Here is a 20,376-nt window from a genome sequence, read left to right as displayed (position 1 = left end):
AGAAATGATTCTAGGCATTCCGCCTCTATTGCTATCACTATGAGCTGAAAGCGACCTATTTAAAGGAATAATACATTGAATGTCTGTTAAGGGCCGGGCTGTTTAACGTTGCTATCACCATGAGCCCGACTTAACGAGGGATAATCATTTTGTTAAATCGGGCTTTGGGCTTGGGCTCGGGCAAGCCCGACCCATGAACAAATTCTCTAATCGGCGAAATCTGGGCTATGTTTTTTTACGCTTATGATCATCTATTAATGGGATTGTTATAGATGGGATGAGATTATCACTGTCTGCAATTTTGACTATTACGTTTAAATGAACGAAACCCATTTGGAGCGCGGGAAACGTCAAACAGCTACAGTGGGAAATGGCATCATCGTTCTCTGCCGATCTCATCCCTCGCAAAGATATCGTTCAAATCCTCTCAGAGTATCAGATTGCAAACCTCAGAGAAGAGGATCTCATTAACCCAAATTCTGATCTCGTTACTGCTCTCTACATGAACATTCTGGTCTACATCGATCCTCTCCAGTACATCCTAAACCCTAAACCCTAATCCTGGTTTACATTCTTCCACTTTTTTAATGGTTTGTCGTTTTTGTGGTTCTCCTTTTTGCAGGGAGGATCACGGACAAGTAGATTTCAGTGCTTTGGAGCAGTTGGAGAATCCAGATTATCATGTTGATTCGGTTCGGGCCTCGAATTTGTTCCGCAAGATGACGGAACTAGTGGATGCGGTTAGTTGTCCAATAAATTTCATCTTCAGGGACCTCGTAAAGCCGGATACGCACCGCACAACTGCGTTCCTGAGTGCCATACTTAATTTCTTCCTTTACAGGTGTGCTTTTCCAGAATTTTGTTTTGAGTTCTTATCTTTGTTCAACTGCTGTATGTGAAGACAAAAAGATAAACTTTTATGCGTTACAACCCAAAATGAAGTAGCCTTCCGAGAATAGTCCTTACTGGCTGATCAGTAGCATTTTCTCGGAGAGTTAGAAGAAAAAGAAGGATGAAAGTGCAGCAGTCTGAATTACAAATGAGAATGTCAATAATTTTATCAGACTGATAATGTTTCTAAGTGATGCAAAATTTTTGCTTCTGCGCTGGATTTTTGCTCATTCTTGGTCATGCATATGAAACATACATATAAACAGGCAGTCTTTTCTTCAAGAAGCTGACCATATCTTTGTACGTGGCTTGTGATGACATTGTGGATAGTCACCAACTCAAACCTGGTCCATTCCTTAGTTGAGTTCAACCTAAGCAAAGAATAAAATGGTGGATAGCTGGATTTGTTCAGTTATTGATAAGGTCATGTTAGGTTTTTACCAACTTGTGGAGAAAATACCCACCTCAAAATAGGACTTAGTTAATTAGGTTGGGCATGCAACTGAAATTCTGAAAAGAAAGTGGATTCAGGAGGTTGTGGGTTTCTTCATATCATGCTTTGGTGTGAAAGGTTGTTTCCTGAATTGGTTGAATTCTTACTCCATGGGTGGTATTTGAATGGGCTAAGCAAAAGAGGCAAGCTTGTTTGGGGGATTTATTGCAATTGGGATGTTATGGTCTATGTTAAAAGAAAGAAATACACAAATTTTGAAAATAACTATGCACATGGCCAGTGATTGAGTGATTCACAGATTGTTTACAAGGTGTGCCTTAAACACCTCTTTTTCTGATACCAATACTCTTTTTATGAACACCAATACTGGCTAGATTTTTCTCTTGTATATTCCTAGTGTACAATGCCTTGATGTATTTTTTCAAAATACAAAAAAAGAAAGTGTCAGTTGGGAACAATGTTTTACAAGTGCAAGGCGTAAGGGCCAATTTGCGCCCGAAAATCTCTTATTTTCTAATGTTGTTCATTCATTCATCTTAAATAAAATATCTTCTTAAAAGGTAATTAAAATTATAAAATCATTATTTTTTGTGTGAGAATTAAGAATTTAAGACCCTAACATGGACTTGTTTGGGCTTGCCTCGAGGGGCGTGGTTGGGGGTCCAGGGCGGAGCCCTCGGCCTAGCTACTAGGTTCAAAAAAAGCAAAAAGAACGTAAAATTTTCAAAAAGATGCACGCCTAGGCGAACTAGGTGTGCGCCTTTTGAAAGTATTGCACATAGGACCTGGGCAAGGCACCTACCCTAAAATGTGTCCAATGATTTAAAAGGCGCGCCTAGGCGCACAGGCGAGGCACATTTTGGGGTATGCGCTTTGCCCAGGTCCTAGGCGCACCGGCGTGCGTTTAATGCACCTTGCACCTCAGTCGAGGCGTGCGCCTTTTTAAAATTTTGCACTTTTTGCTTTTATTGAGTCTAACGGTTGGGCCAGGGGCTCCGCCCCTGGACCCCAACCACGCCCCTCGAGGCGCCCGAACAAGTCTATGTTAGGGTTTGAAATTCTTATTTCTCATATAAAAAATAATGATTTTATAACTTTCATTGCCTTTTAAGAAGATATTTTATTGCAATGAATGAATGAACAACATTAGCAAATAAGGGGTTCTCGGAACTTCGGTGAGAATTTCAAACCCTAACATAGGCTTGTTCAGGCTTGCCTTGAGGGGCGTGGTACAAAGGTGACTCATAGAATCAAGAATGCAATATGTTTTACATCACATTAGCTATTTGAAGCAATGCAATTATGGAAAAAAAGAGACTGTGGATTTTACATGCTTGAAAATGCTTTATATGTTTGCTTTTATTTTTAAATTTTCATTTGAATACGCTTTACATGTTATGTTTATGTATTTTAATTTTAGATAATAGGTTTTTTAAAAAATTTATTTTAAAATTTAAGTTTATATTTTTATTAACATTATGTTTAATATTTTTTGAATTTTTGCATTTTCTTTTGGATATTTTGACTTTTTTTTTATTTTTTTAACTTTTTTGTAGTTTTGCGTCTTGCTTAAAAAGGCGCGCGTCTCACCTTGCGCCTTGCACCTTAGGCACAAATTGGCCCTTGCTTTTTTTTTTTTTTTGCGCCTTGCGCTTTTAAAACGCTGAATGCGCTTCGCCTGTGCGCCTAGGTGCGCCTTTGAAATCATTGGTCGAGACTGAGGGTTGCCAATTCTAATGTGCTTTCTCTTTGTATAACTAGGCTTTGATAGAAGAATAGAAAAAGTGGAATTTATGATTTGAAACATTATTCTTCAGTAGCTTCTAGTTCAGTGCAGTAGGACCGATGGGGAGTGGAGACTCTTTAAGGGCTGAACTGTATGCAGTCCTACAAGGTGCATAGATTGCAAGAGAGATAGGTGTGGAGTGTTTGGTGATAGAAGGGGACTCCAAAATGGTGGTGGGTTGGCCTAGAAATACAGATTCAATGATAAGGTGCTATAGAAATGAATTGATGGAATTCAAATGGGCAACACAAAATATGAATTTAATCATTCAATGGGTGGGAAAGGAGGCTAATTTATTTGTTGATTGTTTAGCCAAACGAGTAACTAGGGATCAGTTGTATTGGGCCCAATTGTAATCTTTGTGCTGTTTTTTTTAAGGGGTGAGACTACACCTCGCCCCTCTCGTTGGGATGCTTGTAACGGTCTTTATCTTTTGTTGATAATGAATTCTTAATGAACTTTTATTTATCAAAAAAAAAGGAGAAAAGAAGGAAGTTATATTGATCTTATTTGAACAATATATTTATTTTATCCCATCTTACTCTTCTTATGTTTAAAATTGAGCTATTCATTTTTATATTTGCCACTTGCTTAAATACTCCAGGACAACAAAATTGAATGACATTCAAAAAGTTTTTGATCAAGTGAATTTTGATGAAGTGCGGCGGCAGGAATTGGAGACACAGATTTCACAGGTACAGCCTAGGTTAATGTTACTGAAAATCAATTAATCATTCTATTTGATCAAGTGTTCTTTAGAAGTTACTAGTGTTTCGGCCTTGCAGAAGAACATGGAAATTTTGGAGCACAGAGAAGCAAGAGAAAGAGAGCAACCTTTAGTTCTGGAAGTAGATGCCCAAGTCAAAGAGTTACGTCAGAACATTCAGGGTCTCAACAATCACCAGATGTCATTAAAGACTTCTTTTCGAACATTACGGGAGAAGACCAAAGAAATAGATGAAAAGGTCGAGTCTTTGATCTTTTTTTTTTAAGTCCATCTCATAGTTAGATTTTGATTGAAAATAAATAAAAAATATTTAGGAACATAATAAAAAAAGCTTAGTATGCATGTAGGAACTCTGTGGATATATTCAGAACTCTGGATGACTAGAAAGTACAATCTCTGAAATGTGATTGATTGAGATTGTGAAGATTTGGCAACAAGGAATCACAAACTTTTCAAGTTGAATGCCATGCACATTATCTTTTAGAATAATTGGTATGGAAAGGGATTTAAAAAAATACCACAGTTTCTTTAGACTTTAGCAAGGAAATTAAGTTTGAAGTGGGAAGGGGAACCAAGCTTAGGTTCTGGAAGGACTGCTGGTGCAGAAATCATCTCTTGAAAGATGAATTTCTGGAACTTTTTGTGATAGTAGTTGACAAGGAAGTGCGAGTTGCAGACCATATGCAGATTTCAAATGGAGAATGTGTAAGGAACCCCCTTTTAGAACAGACTTGAATGATTGGTAGATAAAATCTTTGGTAGTGTTTAGAAAACCGAACAAGACCGGCCGGTTGAACCATGACCCAGGGTCCTAACCGGTTTGGTCATACCCCAATAACCGGACTTGCTCAAAACCCGCTGAGAACTGGCTGACTGGCCGGTTGAATCGGAAAGCCGATGAACCAGTCCCGGTTTCATGGAACCGCTTGGGTCCATACATAAGTGAAATTTTAAAATGTTGTTAACAAGATTTGAATTCAAGACCTCTTATTTTCAAGATTAGTTAATTACCACTAATCCACCTCTTTACTTATGCTAATTAATGACTTTATTATACATATTACATTATTATGCACATATTTTAAAGAAAATGTAAGTTAAAAGGCTTGAACCCTAGTCATTTGTTTTAAAAATTAAGAAGCTTACCATCCATCCACCCAGTCATTTATTATACATATTACATTATTCGCTTGCTTCGCTCGCTCACCGAAGCTTCGAGAACCCCCTATTTGGTAATGTTGTCCATTCTTTCATCCTAATAAAGTATCTTCTTATAAAGCAATTAAAACTATAAAATCATTATTTTTTATGTGAAAACTAAGAATTTAAGACCCTAACATGGACTTATTTGGGCTTGCCTCGAGGGGCATGGCACAAAGGTGGCTTGTAGAATTAGGAATGTAATATGTCACATTAGCTACTTGAAGTAATGTTATTGAGAAAAAAAGAGATTGTGGGTTTTATATGCTTGGAAATGTTTTATATGTTTGATTTTATTTTTAAATTCTCATTTGAATATGCTTTACATGTTATGTTTATGTATTTTAATTTTAGATAATAGTTTTTTTAAAACATTTATTTTAGAATTTAAGTTTATATTTTTATTAATATTATGTTTTATAATTTTTTGATTTTTTGACCTTTTTTTATTTTTTAGCTTTTTTTTTTTAATTTTTGCACCTTGCTTAAAAAGGTGTGCGTCTCGCCTTGTGCCTCAGGTGCAAATTGACCCTTGTGCCTTTTTTGCGCCTCACGCTTTTAAAATACTACATCCACCATATTTAAGTACATTAAAAGTTGTAAAATATATTATATTTTTATGACCCATAGTATATATGTATATGTATATGCCATGTCATCATGGTTGAATCTCCGGTTTGATCCCAGTTGAACCTCTGACCCGTGAACCTCTCCCTTCTCCGGTTCTATGCTCTGGTTCTCTGAACATTGATCTTTAGAGGCCTACTTCAGAAGCTTTATAGCATGCAAATGGATCCTAGCTTAGAAGGTAGAAGACTGTGGTTGGAAGATAAATTTGGGAATTCTACTGTAAAATCTTCCTATAACAAGTTGACTTGGGAAGAAGAGCATGAGTTTCCTATGGGGATAATCTTGTGCAAATACACACCTTCAAATGTAGCCTGTTTCTTGTATGGTCTACCTACTTAAATAATAGGTTTTATTTTTAACTTTTCATTTGAATATGCTTTACATGTTATGTTTATGTATTTTAATTTTAGATAATAGGTTTTTTAAAACATTTATTTTAAAATTTAAGTTTATATTTTTATTAATATTATGTTTAATATTTTTATTTTTTTGCATTTCTTTTGAATTTATGGCATTTTTTTAATTTTATGACATTTTTTTTTAATTTTTAGCATTTTTTTTTTTGTATTTTTGTGCCTTACGCACAAATTGGTCCCTGCTCCTTGCGCTTTTAAAACACTGAAAGGATAACCTGTTAAATAGAGGAGCGGGGATTGATGCAGCAGAATATGTCCTATGCAGCAGGGTGGAAGAATCTATAAACCACTTTTTATTGCATTGCAGCTTCACTTACAACATCTGTGTGAAAGTGTTCAAGCCTTTTTACTTTCAATAGATGCTGCCCAACATCTGTAGAAGACTTTGTGAAAGGGTGGTGGATCCAGGGCCTAAACAAGAATAGAAAAGCCATTTGGCAAATGATTCCAAGAGCAGTGTTTTGGATTGTATGGCAGGAAAGAAACTAAAGGGTTTTTCAAAACAAAAAAAGGCTATCAAATTGAGGAAGTGTGGCAAAAAATAGCGGGCAAACTGTTTTCCTGGTCAATAGATCAACTAAGATTGGACAGAAGCTAGTTGTACATGGGCTTTTCTATCTTAATGAAATTATACTTTACCTCTTCTCAAAAAAAGAAAAAAAATCTAGCCTCCTTATCTGGCATAGGAATGGGTAGGGTCCTATTAATTTAAGATCTGGTGGTGGGCTTTGTGGGGTAGAGGGGTTTTGGGTGATCAAGGATGAAGATTTTTTTTGATCAATAACAGAGATTTCATTAAATGATTGAGGAGTGAAAATACATAGAAGGGAGCTAGTTGTACATGGGCTTTTCTATCTTAATGAAATTATACTTTACCTCTTCTCAAAAAAAGAAAAAAAATCTAGCCTCCTTATCTGGCATAGGAATGGGTAGGGTCCTATTAATTTAAGATCTGGTGGTGGGCTTTGTGGGGTAGAGGGGTTTTGGGTGATCAAGGATGAAGATTTTTTTTGATCAATAACAGAGATTTCATTAAATGATTGAGGAGTGAAAATACATAGAAGGGAGCTAGTTGTACATGGGCTTTTCTATCTTAATGAAATTATACTTTACCTCTTCTCAAAAAAAGAAAAAAAATCTAGCCTCCTTATCTGGCATAGGAATGGGTAGGGTTCTATTAATTTAAGATCTGGTGGTGGGCTTTGTGGGGTAGAGGGGTTTTGGGTGATCAAGGATGAAGATTATTTTTGATCAATAACAGAGATTTCATTAAATGATTGAGGAGTGAAAATACATAGAAGGGAGCTAAAATATCTTAACTCCCCACAACTGCCACTAAACACCCAAAACACAAAAGCAATTACAACTGAGCCCAAAAAACAGAACTCCTATTCACCCCTTGTCTAGCTAAGCCATCTGCAAAAGAATTTGCACTTCTTTTATCCATGTGCGTCGAACTTCCATGTCCTTGGTCAACCATTTGTATTTCCTCTTTTCATTGTTGTAGCTCCAAAGTCTTGAGTTGTCTTCTTTTAACCAGTACACTACAGTCTTAGAGTCTCCTTCTATAATCAATTTGTTTATGTGCAAATCCTTAGCTCTTTGAACCCTTTCTAAAGCTGCTAAAATCTTGGCCCTCAATGAGTCTCCTATTCCAGTTGGGCCAGAAAACATGGCTATCACATTCCCTTTTCATCCCTCATGACATCCCCTATTCCGGAAGGCCTTGGATGGACCTTGTTGTTGCCATCAAAATTCAGTTTGATAAATCCAAGAGGTGGGGGGGGGGGTCCAATAAGAGCTTGGAACCTTCCTAATTGAGGCTGAATATGCAATTTCCTTCTAGTTCCTAATCAGATCATCTACTAAAATTTCTGCAAATCCAAGGTTTTTAACCAATGAATTACCCTTACATGTATCACTTCTATCACTATTTCCACAGTTCTCTCCATTTCTAAGAAGATCCTTAAGTTTCTTTCTTCCCAAATAGACCAGTACATGCAGCCCTAACATCTCCACATAATCTTTGCTAGGGGTGGCCATGAGCCAAGCTCTTCACGAGCTCTTCGAGCTTGGCTCAGTTTCAACTGAGCTTCGAGCCCAATTTATAGGCTCGTTTATTAATTGAGCCGAGCTCGAATAGCTACATAATAATAATAATAATAATAATAATAATAATAATAATAATAATAATAACAATAATATAAAATTATAGAAAATAAAATATATAATAAAAATATTATATATAATATGTTTATTTTTATATATAATAATAACTAATTATTATAATTCTTAATTTTTTAAATATCAAATAAAAATATTTTTTATATATAATTTTTTTATTTTATAAAACATTTTTCTTAAGTCGAGCTTGAGCCGAGCTCGAGCTCGAGCTCAAGGTTCTAGCTTGAATTGAGCTCGAGCCTCATACTCCCTTGGCGAGTCGAGTTCGAATAGCTAGCTATTTGGCTCGGCTCAAATCCACCAATCTTTGCCCTTTTTGTTGGCCAGTTAGAAGGAGAGGAAGTAAACAAGTTTTGCACATTCGTTGGAGAGTTCCACATGCACCCAAACAAATAAGTAAACCATTCCCAAATAAAGTTTTCAAATTGACAATAAATTAGTAAGTGAATCCTAGACTCACCAACAACTTTGTAGAGGACACACCATTGAGGAGACAAACATCTATTGGGCCTTTTTCTTTGAAGCAAATCTCTTGTATTAACTCTTTCCAGGAAGGCCTCCCAACTGAAACTTCCCGCCTTCGGAGGAATAGGTTGACGCCATACCTCTTTAATAGGAAAAGACAGACCAATAGTAACAACCGATTGTGTTATGGCTTTAAAGAAAGAAGCACAAGTAAAGGTACCAGATGGAGAGAGGGTCCAAATTCTGTTGTCTACCTTTGTTGGCTCCAGGAAAACCCCATCAAGGATGAATAATAAGGATAACGTGCTGTCCAATTCTGCGTCCCTGATGTCTCTTTTCAGTCCCAAATTCCAACCAAACCCAAAGGTCGAGTTAGATGGTACAAGGAAGGTGGATATCGATTCATTCTTGAAGGTAGAGATGGCAAAGAGAGTCGGAAACTGTTTTTTAAAAGGAAAATCCCCAACCCAAACTTGTTCCCAAAATTTAATAAGGTGGTCGGAGTGCAAGTCATACTTGATCCAGGGTGTAACAAAGGCAAGATAGCTTGGATTGCTTTCCCTGGAGATGCCCTTGTAGTCCTTGCTAGAATGCCAGAGTCCCATCCATTCTCTGCAAGCCCATGAATATTACCCACTATCTTAACCCATAGCTTTTCTATTTCTAGTGAGAATCTCCACAACCATTTTTTTTTATAGGAAACAATAACTTTCATTAGCTAAAAACCAGAAGTACAATTGTCACATAATAAAGTGAAAGGTGACCCCTGAACAAAAACAACTTACAACACTGCCCAAAACAAAACCTCCCGATTCACCCCTTACTTTGCTAGGTTGTTAGCTAAAGCATTTGCTGACCTCCTAGACCAAGAAACTTGTGTACCCAGCTCCCTTGTGAGGCTCAATAATTCCCTTACAGGTTGTCTAAGGGACCATGTTCCCAAACTATTTGATTGCAGCCAACCTACTACTAATTTTGAACCTCCCTCCACTTCTAGCTGTTGAAAGCCCAATTGCTTGGCCAATCTGAGCAGTCCCCCAAACCTATTGGACCAGAATACATAGCCAGGATTTTTCCTCCTGCATCTCTAAACACACCCTCTACTCTAGAAGGTCCATGGTTCCCCAACAGAGCTGCCATCAAAGTTCAGTTTGACATTACTGATTAGACTGCAAAGAAGGGGACCAAATTGCATGTATGGTAGGTGATGAAGTAGAAGACCTTGCTAAAATACTCCAGCCTCTAATCAAATCATCTATGGAGACATCCTTGAACAAGTCAAGAGTTTTCGGCCAATGTACTGCCTTGATGGTGATCCCTTCAATAACTTCAGGAGCTGATTTTTCTTTCCCTTGGAAAATCCTGTTATTTCTCTCTTCCCACATTGCCCACAAGATAGCTTCCCTCGTTGTTCTCCATATCACCCTTCCTTTCTTCTTTGACTATCGGAAAAAGCTAGGGTCAAATAATTCAGATATGCTTGAGGGGGGAGTCCACCTACAATCAAAGGGAGAGAACCAATTCCAAATAAGAGCACTAAAAGGACACGAAATTAATAGGTGATTCACTGTCTCACCATTCCTCAAGCAAAGGCTACAGACATGAGGGGGGACAAGCACCAATTTGGTCTCTTTCTTTGAAGCACTTCCAAGGTATTGCCAAATTCCTCTTCCTTATGTTCCCAATGCCAAGGCCTCCCTCCTTTTTATTCCTACACACCACCTCCCACCCAACCCTAGGAAGATTAAGGGTAGAATAATAGTAAGGAATTATAAGACAAGGGAACTCTTGTTGTTATGGTAAACAACAAAGAGATGATCACTTAGAAGAAGAAATAGGTGAGAGAGAGTGGGAAAAAAAGTGAAAAAATAGGCAATTACCAGAAAGACTTTGTTGAAATAACTTAGTTTATTTTAAGTCTAGTGCTGCAAGGGCACCTTTGTAATTTTCTCTTTTCTTTTTTTTTGTATGGTCGCCCTAGTATAAATACCAAATAAACTAGCGCTGCCAGTTGACTTTTTGCCTCTTTCAATTCTGTCTCTCTTCTCTCTGGTCTGGAATCATACCATCTCAGCACCAAGAAAACATGGTATCAGAGCGGCAGATCCAATCTTAGGACCAGGGCGGTGCTTCTTTCCTTTTTTGTCTATTGGTGATCAAACCAAAGAACAAGATGTTTGGTGGACGTGTGAGGAAGCTCACTGCAAGACTGTTCCTTTTTCTTGGTCGTGAGCCCAGAAACTATCAGAAAGAAAAATAAATTGAATGCTGTGATTTTTTTTAGTTTTCCTTCCTCAATTTGTGGATCAAACTGATCCTTTTGTACCCAGATGTGTGGGTTATGTGGGTCTAATGACTTGCGGCTGGTGTAAGAGTGTTTTCTCTCATTGTATGTGGATCAAGTGGTCCTTATTATGCCCAGAAAGGTGTTATTGCTTCAAGACTACAGATCTGTAACTGCTGTGACAACAGTTTATATCCTTCTTCTATTCATATTGAACCTAAGTTACTGTGTGAAAGCTGTTTTGTTGCTAGAGGGAATGGTCAGATCTGTTTTTTGATATACCTTACACATCTGAAATGGTGTGTGATCAGTCTGAAAGGGTTCAGTAGGGCTGAAATCTGAGAACAGTAATGGTGTGTGACCAGCTGTGATTTCTTTGTGCGAGAACAAGTTTTTTTTTTTTTTTGTGTCCAGAAGTGTGGCTGAACTGAAAACTTGATCAGATTGCTGCAACTTGGTTTTTTGACTGTATTATGGGTCTGAACTGAACTGAAAACTTGTTCTCTAGCTGGTTTGTGACTGATCAGATTTAGCTTCTATGTCTTTAGAAGATTCCGGTATGTCTGGTGTTACCTCTAGTCAGAGTGGGATGAGCGGAGGTTTTGACGTGAGTTTTCCCATGGCTGTGTTTCCCTTTGATGGCCTCAATTACCTAGAATGGTCAAGGGGAATCAAGCTTTACATAACTGCAAGGGGAAAAGTAGGGTATATCAATGGCAGAATTAGAGAACCCCAGTCTAGTGGTGTGGAACATGATAGGTGGGACTAGGAAAACAACATGGTGATGTCATGGCTGTTATTGTCTATGCTGCCACAAGTGAGAAAGACCTTCATGTGGGCAGAAACAGCTCATGAGATATGGAAGTAGGCACAATCTACATACTCCGAACAACGGCATTATACTAAAATATATCAGTTGCAGGCTGCCTCCTCAACTTGTAAACAGGGGGAGAGGAGTTTCTCCGTCTACTATTCAGACTTGACTTCTGTTTGGAAGGAACTAGATCACTATCAGAATATAGACTGGAAGTGTGATGCAGATGCCAAAGCATACAAGTCTCTGGTTTCCCAGCAATGAGTGTTTGCCTTTTTCGTAGGGCTGAATCCCATATATGAATCTATTAGGGTTCAGATATTGGGGGGTAAAGACCTCCCATCAGTACAAGAAGTATATGCTCTAGTGCAGTCAGAAGAGAGCAGACAGAATGTGATGAATAATCTTGAGGGAGAGCATGTTGCTTTAGCAGCTAAAGGGAGTGTTGCTATGGGTGGTGGAAATTCCTTCAAGAAGAGTGATTTCTAGAAGAAAGTTGATGACAAAGATAAGTTATGGTGTACACACTGTCAGAAGTTTAGGCATATTCTGGAGACATGTTGGGAGCTTTACAGGAAGCCAAAGTGGGCTCAGGAAATGAGTAAAAAGTTGGATCAGAATAAGAAGCTAGGACAGTAAGGTCAGAGAAAGTTTAATGCAGCAAATTTAGCCTCTCAAGAGCCTCAATCATCTACCACCACTATGAGTCCTTCCGGGACTGATCCGAGGGAAGATATCATTAATTCTTTCCGTGACCATTTAGAGTTGTATGGGAGGGCAATCTGCCAAATGGATTTTGTTTTTCCACCCTCGACTTCCTTTGCATGTACATCAGGTAATGGTAATTCTGCCACAGCTTTCCATGTGTCCTCTCATACCTTAGACTCCCCTTGGATAATAGATTATGGAGCCTCGAACCATATGACGGGTAAGTCCAATTGTATTCAATCTTATCATCTATTATCTGGTCGGGACAAGGTGAGGCTTGCTAGTGGTTCTTTCTCCACCATAGCTGGTCAAGGAACCATCTCCCTTCCTCTTGGACTCACCCTCTTTGATGTTCTACATGTTCCTAAACTGCCCATAAATTTGTTCTCTGTTAGTAGTGTAACAAATTCGTTGAACTGTTCAGTAACCTTTTTTCCTTCTTCCTGTATGATATAGGATTTAGCCTCGGGGAAGATGATTGGTAGAGGTCGTATGTAGATGGTTTTTACATGCTGGAGAATAAAGCTTGTCTTGCGGTTGTTGAGTCTAAGAGTGTCTAATAAGAGTGAAGTCTTTTTATGGTACAGTCGTTTGGATCATTTATCTTTTGAGTCATTGAAAGTTTTGTTACCATATTTATTTAAATTAGTGTCAGTGTCAAATTTCACATGTCAAACTTGTCAGTTGAGCAAACATTGTAGAAATCACCTTCAAGAAATAATAAATTTGACTTTCCTTCCCATATTGTGTATTCTGATGTCTGGGGCCCTGTTACTTTAACAACCGAGTCTGGCTATAGATATTTCAGCACTTATTGGTGACTACTCCCGATATACATGGGTGTACTCTATGCGGTCCAGAGATGAAGTACCAAAAATCATTAAAGATTTCCAATGCTTGATATTCACTCAGTTTCAAACGAAAATCCAAATTTTCCAATCAAACAATGCAAAAGAATATTTCCATAGTGATCTCATAGAGTTATTTGCTTCGTGCGGATCCATACACCGTAGCTCTTGCACTAGAACCCCCTAGCAAAATGATGTTGTTGAAAGAAAGAATCGTCATTTCCTTGAAGTTGCTCGCGGGTTACTTATACACATGAATGTTCCTAAACGTTTATGGTTGGATGCTGTGTTGTGTGCTGCCTATCTCATCAATCGTATGCCATCTCGCATGTTAGGGTACAAGGCCCCCCATCAGCTTCTTTTTCCCAAGGCTCCCCTCTTCTCTATTCCTATCCGTGTGTTTGGTTGTTGTTGTTTCGTCTAGGACCTTTCTCCTACACGTGGAAAACTTGATCCTCATACCATTCCTTATGTCTTCTTGGGTTACCCTTCTTTCCAAAAGGGCTATCGATGTTTTGACCCTATTTCCAAGAAGTATTATGTCTCTATAGATGTGTCTTTCTTTGAAAGTGATCCTTTTTTCCTGGTTTCTCCTCAAGGGGAGAGTAAGGTAGAGGAGAAATCAGTTCAGGTTCAGGCTCTTCCTCCTTTGCCTGACCCTCCTCCATTCCGTGTTTTTTGTCGTCGCAAGAGCCAGCTAAATTCAAGAGTTGTGGAGCAACTTGAAACCGTACTACCAACACCATCAGATTCATCGGGGACAGATCATATCCAACCAGGTACTATCATTCCTATTGATGTTCCTGATGACCTTGACATTCCTATTGCAAAAAGAAAGGGAGTTAGGTCTTGTACCACCAAGTATCCTATTACCCATTTTGTTACCTATGAGAACATCTCACCCTCCTTTCGTGCTTTCATTTCTTCCATTGACAGTGTCCCTATCCCAAAAAATGTGGCAGAAGCTCTCTTAGTACCTAAATGGATAGATGTAATGAAAGAAGAGATAAATGCCCTACATAAAAATGGTACGTGGGAATTAGTGGATCTTCCTGAGGGTAAGGAACCGGTAGGGTGCAAGTGGGTGTTCACAGTGAAGCACAAGGCTGATGGCACGATAGAAAGGTACAAAGCTAGGTTGGTGGCAAAAGGATTTACCCAGGTATATGGTGTAGATTATGCAGAAACTTTTGCCCCAGTGGCCAAGATGAACTCCATTAGAGTCCTTTTCTCCCTTGCGACAAATCTTGATTGGGATCTTCATCAGCTAGACATTAAAAATGCCTTCCTGAATGGAGACTTTGAGGAAAAGGTGTACATGGTCCAACCTCCTGGCTTTAGTGCCCTAGGTAAAGAGCAGAAAGTGTGCAGACTAAAGAAATCTTTGTATGGTCTGAAGCAATCACTAAGAGCTTGGTTCAACAAGTTTTATCTGGCTATACTGCAGATTGGCTACAAACAATGTCAGACTGACCATACTCTATTTGTGAAGAGGGGAAGGAAAGATTGCAACCTTGATAGTGTATGTTGATGACATAGTGATCACAGGTGATTGGAAGGTTAAAATTCAGAGACTAAAAGATTTCTTAGCCATTCAATTTGTGGCGAAGGATCTAGGTCCCCTTCGATACATCCTAGATCTGTTATTGAAGTGGCCCGCTCTCAAAAGGGGATCTTCATTTCTCAGAGGAAATACATCCTAGATCTGTTATAGGATACAGGAAAACTAGGTTAAGCTAGCCGACTCTCCCATTGATCCAAATCACAGACTGGGTGATTGTTGTGGTGAAGTTGTCAAAGATGTAAAACAATTCCAGAGACTTGTGGGAAGGCTCCTGTATTTATCCATGACCGGGCCATACATTGTTTATGCAGTAGGTGTTCTTAATTAGTTCATGCATGCTCCTAAGACCACACACTTAGAGGCAACAGAAAGAATACTCAAATACCTAAAGAGGTTTCTTGGAGCTGGTTTGTTATACCAAATGAATGGTCATTTGAAGATTGAAGTATATACAGATGCTGATTGGGCTAGATCAGTTGATGACAGAAAGTCTACTAGTGGGTATTGTTTCTTTGTGGGAGGAAACCTAGTCACATGGAGAAGCAAGAAACAAAATGTGGTGGCTAGGTCTAGTGCTGAAGCTGAATATAGAGCAATGTTCCATGGGGTGGCAGAAGGCATGTTGATAAAGAATCTGTTGAACGAACTAGGTTTTCCTGTTGATGGCCCTATGTCCTTGTATTGTGATAACAAGACTGCAATCAACATTGCAGCCAACCCAGTTCTTCATGATAGAACTAAGCATATAGAGGTTGACAAACACTTCATTAGAGAGAAAATTGTTAATGTGGAAGTGTGCACCCCGTATGTGAGTTCTAAAGAGAAACTGGCAATTATATTTACAAAAGGCTTACATCACTCACGGCACGATGATTTATGTGACAAGTTGGGCATGATTGATATTTACGTCCCAACTTGAGGGGGAGTGTTGAAATAACTTAGTTTATTTTAAGTTTAGTGTTGCAAGGGCACCTTTGTAATTTTCTCTTTTCTTTTTTCTGTATGGTCGCCCTAGTATAAATACCAAATAAACTGGCGCTGCCAGTTGACTTTTTGCCTCTTTCAATTCTGTCTCTCTTTTCTCTCTTCTCCCTTCTCCCTTCTCCTTCTTCTCTTCTCTCTGTTCTGGAATCATACCATCTCAGCACCAAGAAAACAGACTTTATTTTTCAATCAATTATTCCTTTAATTGCAATTAGAATGGCTCTATTTGTAGACTCAATTTATGGAGGAAACTTTGGTCATCCATGTTTGTCAGCTTGGGCTGTGGCTGTCAAATAATATGTCATGTGGGGGAGAACCCTGGTGACAACCCAGGCCAAATTTTTTCCCCAATTTATGAACTCCATTGTTCACTTTATTAATATGTGATAAAAAATTGCCCCGCACCCAGTTGTCCCTAGGTAGCCTCAGCTACCATTCACATTATATTTTATACCCTACTTATTGTTACAAATAACTAGGAACCAGATTCCCTCTTAGTCATCTCCCAATATAATTGAGCCATGTTCACCTCTTCTTTGGCTTGGGCATCTGCCAAATTGTTTACTTCTCTGTTTAATGCATGATAACAGGTCAAGCAGATCTGTTTTAGTGATTTTTACAGCAAAAATCACCCAAACTGATGGAAAAATTTAGAAGAAAGAAAGAAGAATAAAGTGAAGAAAGAACTACCAGCTTTTTAAGCTTGAAGTAATTGAATATCCTCCTTTTCTTCTTCTGGGAGCAGCTAATAATGTTCTTATATAGGGGTTCTGTTTAGGCAGCCAAAAAAAAAAACTCTGAAATTACAAAGATAGTAATAAGAAAATCCCAAAAGTAGCATCCCTTAATAACTATAAACCCTCTAAGACTCTTCATAACAATAATAATCAACTAGAAATCATTAACTACTGAGAAAGAACCTGAGAAATCATCAATACAAAATTAAAACAAGAAAACCAGCTAAATTATCTCGGCAAATAAGAAAAATAGCTAATTCAGGCATTTGGTTTCACTTTCTTGTTCTTTTTAGATTTATCATGTGTTTCTTCATAATTAAGTGCAGCAGTCTCTACATCAGTTTCCATTGAAAATGAACTCTCATTTCTTTTGCAGTTTCCCAACTTCTCTCAAAGTATGTATTTACTACCATGGACCTGGACTGTTATATAACAAGCAGGTCAAGTAATATGAGAATCAACTTCCACCAGAATATCTCTGAAGTTTAATGACTTTCCAAGCTTTAAACATTGGTGTAAGGCAAATAAGTCAGCCCTTAATAAGTCTTCTTGACCTATAGGGCCTGAATTATCACTCCATTAGAATCCCTAATGGGGTTAACAGGAGCTTTATGTATTGGGGGATGGTTCCCTAAAGGGATTTGGAAAGAAAAGAGGGGTGGCTAGTGGGACTAGGCCAAACTTGGTGTGCAAGACAAATCATTATATATACTATTCTTCCATATTTTTCTAATAAAATTTGTACAGTTACTAATCAAGAAAAACACTAAGACTCTAAAAAGTATAGTAAAAATTCTTAAAAATTCTCTTAAACATTAGAAAACTAGAAGACCAAAACAAGAATACTTGAAAATCTCAAATAAGCATAAATGGTTGTATGTTATATTATTTGTGAAGAAGGTATACTATGATTTGGCTATAGCTTGAACAAATTTATTAACGTCGGGTTAAGACATGCATAAAAATGGCCTAAATGGTATATCATTTCCATATTTCATGTTTCCTATTTTAAATAATTGTTTTGGTTGTATAAATGAATCCTATGATTGTATTGATGTATGCTCTATCTTTTTGTGAAAGGCTTTTTGTATAGTTCAAGCACTTTCATAGTGTTTTGATGCTTTCCACAATTTTGTAGCGTTTATTTTATCTTCTATTTACTTCCATACTTCCATGAATTAACTCTACTTATATTCCTGCAATCCCTCACAATGACAAATATGCTGATCAGGAAGCACTAGGAGTCATGAAAAATTTACAGTTGATGTGATAAAAAAACAAAACAAAGTGCAGCAACCACAGAGAAAAAAAACAAAAAGAGGAGAAATGATAATAGAAGAATTCAGGAGTCAGGACAATATTTTCTTTGGGACCATTTTAAGAGTCTGCATAATTATGCAACAGAAAAAAGAAGAGGAATGTTCAAAAATGATACGTTAATGCCATGTCTCCTCGCAGATTTCTATTTAAGGAAGAAAAAAGAGAAGAAGGGGGGAGGACACAATGACCTTTGCTAAAAATGAGAACTACAGTAAAACTGAGATATATCACAAATCCATGCTTTCGCGTCAGAATAAAACTAAGAGCTATTCAATTGATCTTCTTTTCCCTGTGTTGTACTTTGCAATCTCTTTTTGACCAATTGGACAATCAAATTGCGACACTATTTGCTGCAGTTAATTTATTGGCTTGGTTAATAATCTGCCCCTTGTGTATCTCTATCTGTATGTGGATGGTATGCTAACTTCAATGTTCATTTTTGCAGATTTCCAATGCTGAGTTTTTATTGCTACAAAGTGCACAAGAAAATGCTAAGCTACAATCTAAAATTGTTCAATCTCCGGAGAAACTTCAGGTACCGTACCATACATTTCATTGGCTTGAGTAGTTACAACACCCCTATTTAGCTTACTGTAGTTGATAATAATGATTTATTTAGCATAGAAGGTTAATCTATCTTAATAAAATTACTGGTATGATTGTGTTATGGACCTATGGTTTTAGAGTACAACATCATGATTCTTTTTGTGACTAAAATGCCATTTTATTGAGAAAAACTAGAAATTTGTTTTCAAGTTCCAACAAAATATGCCACAACCAACAAACACTCTCACATTTAAATTGCCATTTTTTTTTGAGGTGGAGATGGGGATTGCAATTTTGGGGAGAATGCATATTTTCCTGGTGGTAGCTTCATCACTAGATATGCTGTTCCAAGAAAACTAGATATGCTGTTCCGACAGAACATTCTAACAAAAATCTTATCCCCCACTCCCAATTTTGTGGATTTCTTTGATGAAATCCTCACAATAGATCATCTTATATCCTGCTAGAGAGATATAGGAAAGTGACGTCATTTATGCTGCTATTCCAATAACTTCAACTATCATACTTTGCTGGGGTTTTTGGGAGTGGAAGGTGAAACAGGTTTCTATCTTCCCCTGAACCAGTTGATTATGAATGACTAAAACTCCCTCCCCTGAACCAGTGCAGCGAACAGCTTGCTATTTCCTGAATTCCGCTCAGCACTATTTTTAGCTGAAGTGCAAAATCTGAAATGTAGGAAATACAAAATCAGTGTTACATTCAGATCTAGTTGCTTTCCATAAAATTATTTGAGTGGCTATGGATCATCATCCAGCAAATATGTCTCCACTCATTTAGCCATGGTGAGCAAAGGGCTCTAGTAGAAATGGATGCTTTTTTTGAAACTTTGCTCACTTTTACATAGTGTTCCATATGGAAGGTTAGGAGTAATCACATCCTTGAATGCAAATGCAAGAGAAAATAGCATAAATTCATTGTATCATCTGAAAGTTTTTCCAAGTTGTCTTGGATGCTGTTGAGGATAGGGATGCAAGTTGGGTGGGTTGGGCCAGGTTTTAGCTCAACCTAGGCCCAACCCTAAGAATTGGGCCCAAGCCTGAACCTGGCCCGCATTAATGATGCATTAAGGTTGGGCTTGGGCCCGGGCTGGGCTCAGGTTGGTCAATCAGCCCACACTAAAAATTGATATACATGTGTGTTTATGTATGCATGCATATATGTATAGTTTACTAAAAAAGTATGCATATATGCATGCAAATATGTGTCTACATATGCACATATACATGTATATAATCAGGCGGAGCTTAGGTTGGGATAAGGTCGAGCAGGCTCAAGCTTCCTCGCTCGAAAAATTTAAAAGCCTGAACTTTTGGGCCGAGGCCCAGCTAGAGGACAAAAAATTTAAGTCTAGCTTGTCAGCCTGTGTAAATTTGCAGGTTGGATCAGTCCGGGCTCAGGTTGGGCCCACCCATGTTGCACCCCTAGTTTAGGAGTTTGTTTACATTTTATGTTTATGATATGAGTAGAAAACCTTATGTGCTGATTTCGGCCAAGCTTCTTGTGAAAGGAAGAGTAGAAAGTTGGGGATTTCAGCAAGAGACAAAGGAAAGGGAAGAAAAGAGCAGAAGGTCGACTAGGATAGATTGACTTAATCCTAGCCGCCAGCCCCTCATTCTATTTATAATTAACTTAAGTATGAGATATTACAAAGATGCCCTAAGTAGGGCGGCAACTCAACCTAAGTAATTACAACTCTTTAAAAAATAAAGACTAATGGGCCCAAGGCCCAACAACATCTTAATTTAAAAGGAAATAAACTAAACACAAGTCGGCCCACTCAACACTCCCCCTCAAGTT

At 38.0% G+C, this 20,376-nt stretch overlaps 1 protein-coding gene across 1 annotated transcript in view; it reads left to right on the top strand.

Annotated features, from left to right (window-relative positions):
* The first annotated feature begins 265 nt into the window (after nt 1–265).
* LOC104587828 (kinetochore protein) overlaps nt 266–20,376 on the top strand; it is a 30,641-nt gene continuing 10,530 nt past the window's right edge. Inside the window, exons 1-5 of the mRNA XM_010245565.3 lie at nt 266–534; nt 623–841; nt 3,736–3,826; nt 3,917–4,096; nt 18,458–18,547. Of these exons, the coding sequence (XP_010243867.1) occupies nt 371–534; nt 623–841; nt 3,736–3,826; nt 3,917–4,096; nt 18,458–18,547 (744 nt within the window). The 5' untranslated portion in view covers nt 266–370. The remainder of the gene's footprint in view (nt 535–622; nt 842–3,735; nt 3,827–3,916; nt 4,097–18,457; nt 18,548–20,376) is intronic.

Source organism: Nelumbo nucifera, chromosome 1 (genome assembly GCF_055504915.1).
Source record: "Nelumbo nucifera cultivar China Antique chromosome 1, China Antique-T2T, whole genome shotgun sequence".
Taxonomy (NCBI): domain Eukaryota; kingdom Viridiplantae; phylum Streptophyta; class Magnoliopsida; order Proteales; family Nelumbonaceae; genus Nelumbo; species Nelumbo nucifera.
This window is presented reverse-complemented; position numbering and strand designations above follow the sequence as displayed.